Genomic DNA, 1,497 nt, shown 5'->3' with positions numbered 1-1,497 from the left:
ACACGCTTATGGATATGAGGGTGAACTTTAACACACAGTTTGTTGACATCATTAGCATAATTTGGTATTGGTATCGAAATCAGCACGTCATAAAGTGCCTCACTTGGGAATAGGCACACTTCTAGCTATTTTAAATAATGATCCAGTCACAAGGGAAATAGTACTTAAGGAATTTTTAATAATTATGATGGTTGATCATTTACTAATAAATCATCCATAGATGATGTGTCAGGAGGTAATGAAGAAAATCATTAGTACAGTTGATGACTGTATTGTTTCCACTTAATACGGTGATATTATTTATTGATTATTATTGTGTATTGAATCATCTTGACCCAGGCTTAAACAACGAGTTGTGAATGTTTAAACATAGCTGATGAGCTGTATTCTTCTTTTTTCTACATCGTTATATATATTAAGAATTGTATACTAATAAACACCAGAAGACATTTCTTGAAGCCGTTGAAGTAGGTGTGGTGTCACCTGTGATCAGTAATGATGATGTCAGAATGTCAGTGAAGTTGATCCCAACATCAGGCAGCAGATCTGCTCTTTTTAAAGGGTCACCACTTTCCCAGATTCACACAGTGATCTCTACAAGTCAATCTCCATCACTCCACCCCTCCACCTGCTCCCCTGAGACATGGATATTGTCATCTGCTAGAAGAACACTGAGCATGTGGCAGCCCTACAGTCCTCATTGTGTGTCCAAGCTCTCCCATTGGCTCCAAACTGTGAGAAACTCCAACAAGCCCAAGACCCACACATTCATATGGAGATTTGGGAGTATAAATAGAGGAGATGCAGCCAGTACAAATCAGACTCACTCTACACAGAGAGATCTACAGCACAGAGACACAGCCATGGCACCAGCCATCACTTCAGCACTGAACATCTCAAATGAGCAGCTACCTCTGAACAACAAGGTAAATTAAGAACCTGCTTCATGTTTATAATGACCTGCTTTCTACTAAATAACTCTTTATAGTTCAAGACGACTAAATGTTCTCTCTTTGTTATTTCCAGCTGAGGAAGCCGATGGTGGAGAAGATGCGTAGAGATCGTATCAACAGCAGCATTGAGCAGTTAAAGTCTCTCCTGGCTCCAGAGTTCCTCAACCAGCAGCCTGACTCCAAACTGGATAAAGGAGATATCCTGGAGATGACAGTCAGCTTCCTGAGACGACAGCAGCAGCAGCAGCCTGCATTTTCCTCCAGCTCAGCAGCTGTCAATCAAGGCTTCTCCAGATGTGTCCATGACATTGTCCACTTCCTGTCCAAAGATGAGGTGAAGACACAGAGCCAGAGAAAACTGCTGAACCACTTCCAGAACCTGCAGCCATCTTCAGATGAGAACAGGAGGGAAAGTGTTCTGGCTCAGCTGAGCTCTACAGAGCAGCAGATCATCAGCAAAGAGAAGACATCAGTTAAGAGCTCCCTCTGGAGGCCCTGGTAAAGACAAGATCAAGACTCAAAGCTGAAAACACAAGTCTATGTG

The 1,497-nt window shown here is 42.3% G+C and overlaps 1 protein-coding gene across 1 annotated transcript; it reads left to right on the top strand.

Moving 5' to 3' along the window:
- The first annotated feature begins 677 nt into the window (after positions 1–677).
- LOC132838150 (transcription factor HES-5-like) lies at positions 678–1,497 on the top strand. The gene is made up of 2 exons (XM_060858325.1): positions 678–926; positions 1,027–1,497. Exons 1-2 carry the CDS (start codon positions 678–680, stop codon positions 1,453–1,455), a joined length of 678 nt encoding a protein of 225 aa, XP_060714308.1. The 3' UTR covers positions 1,456–1,497.

The sequence above is a fragment of the Tachysurus vachellii genome, chromosome 22 (assembly GCF_030014155.1).
Source record: "Tachysurus vachellii isolate PV-2020 chromosome 22, HZAU_Pvac_v1, whole genome shotgun sequence".
NCBI classification, from domain to species: Eukaryota; Metazoa; Chordata; class Actinopteri; order Siluriformes; family Bagridae; genus Tachysurus; species Tachysurus vachellii.
Note: the sequence above shows the minus strand (reverse complement) of the source record. Positions and strands in the feature narration are given on the sequence as shown.

Bases quoted from the DNA above. Each gene is read 5' to 3' on its own strand.
- LOC132838150 (XM_060858325.1), top strand. From the start codon at position 678: ATGTGGCAGCCCTACAGTCCTCATTGTGTGTCCAAGCTCTCCCATTGG. The intron at 927-1,026 runs GTAAATTAAGAA...TGTTATTTCCAG, and splicing joins AGCTACCTCTGAACAACAAG to CTGAGGAAGCCGATGGTGGA.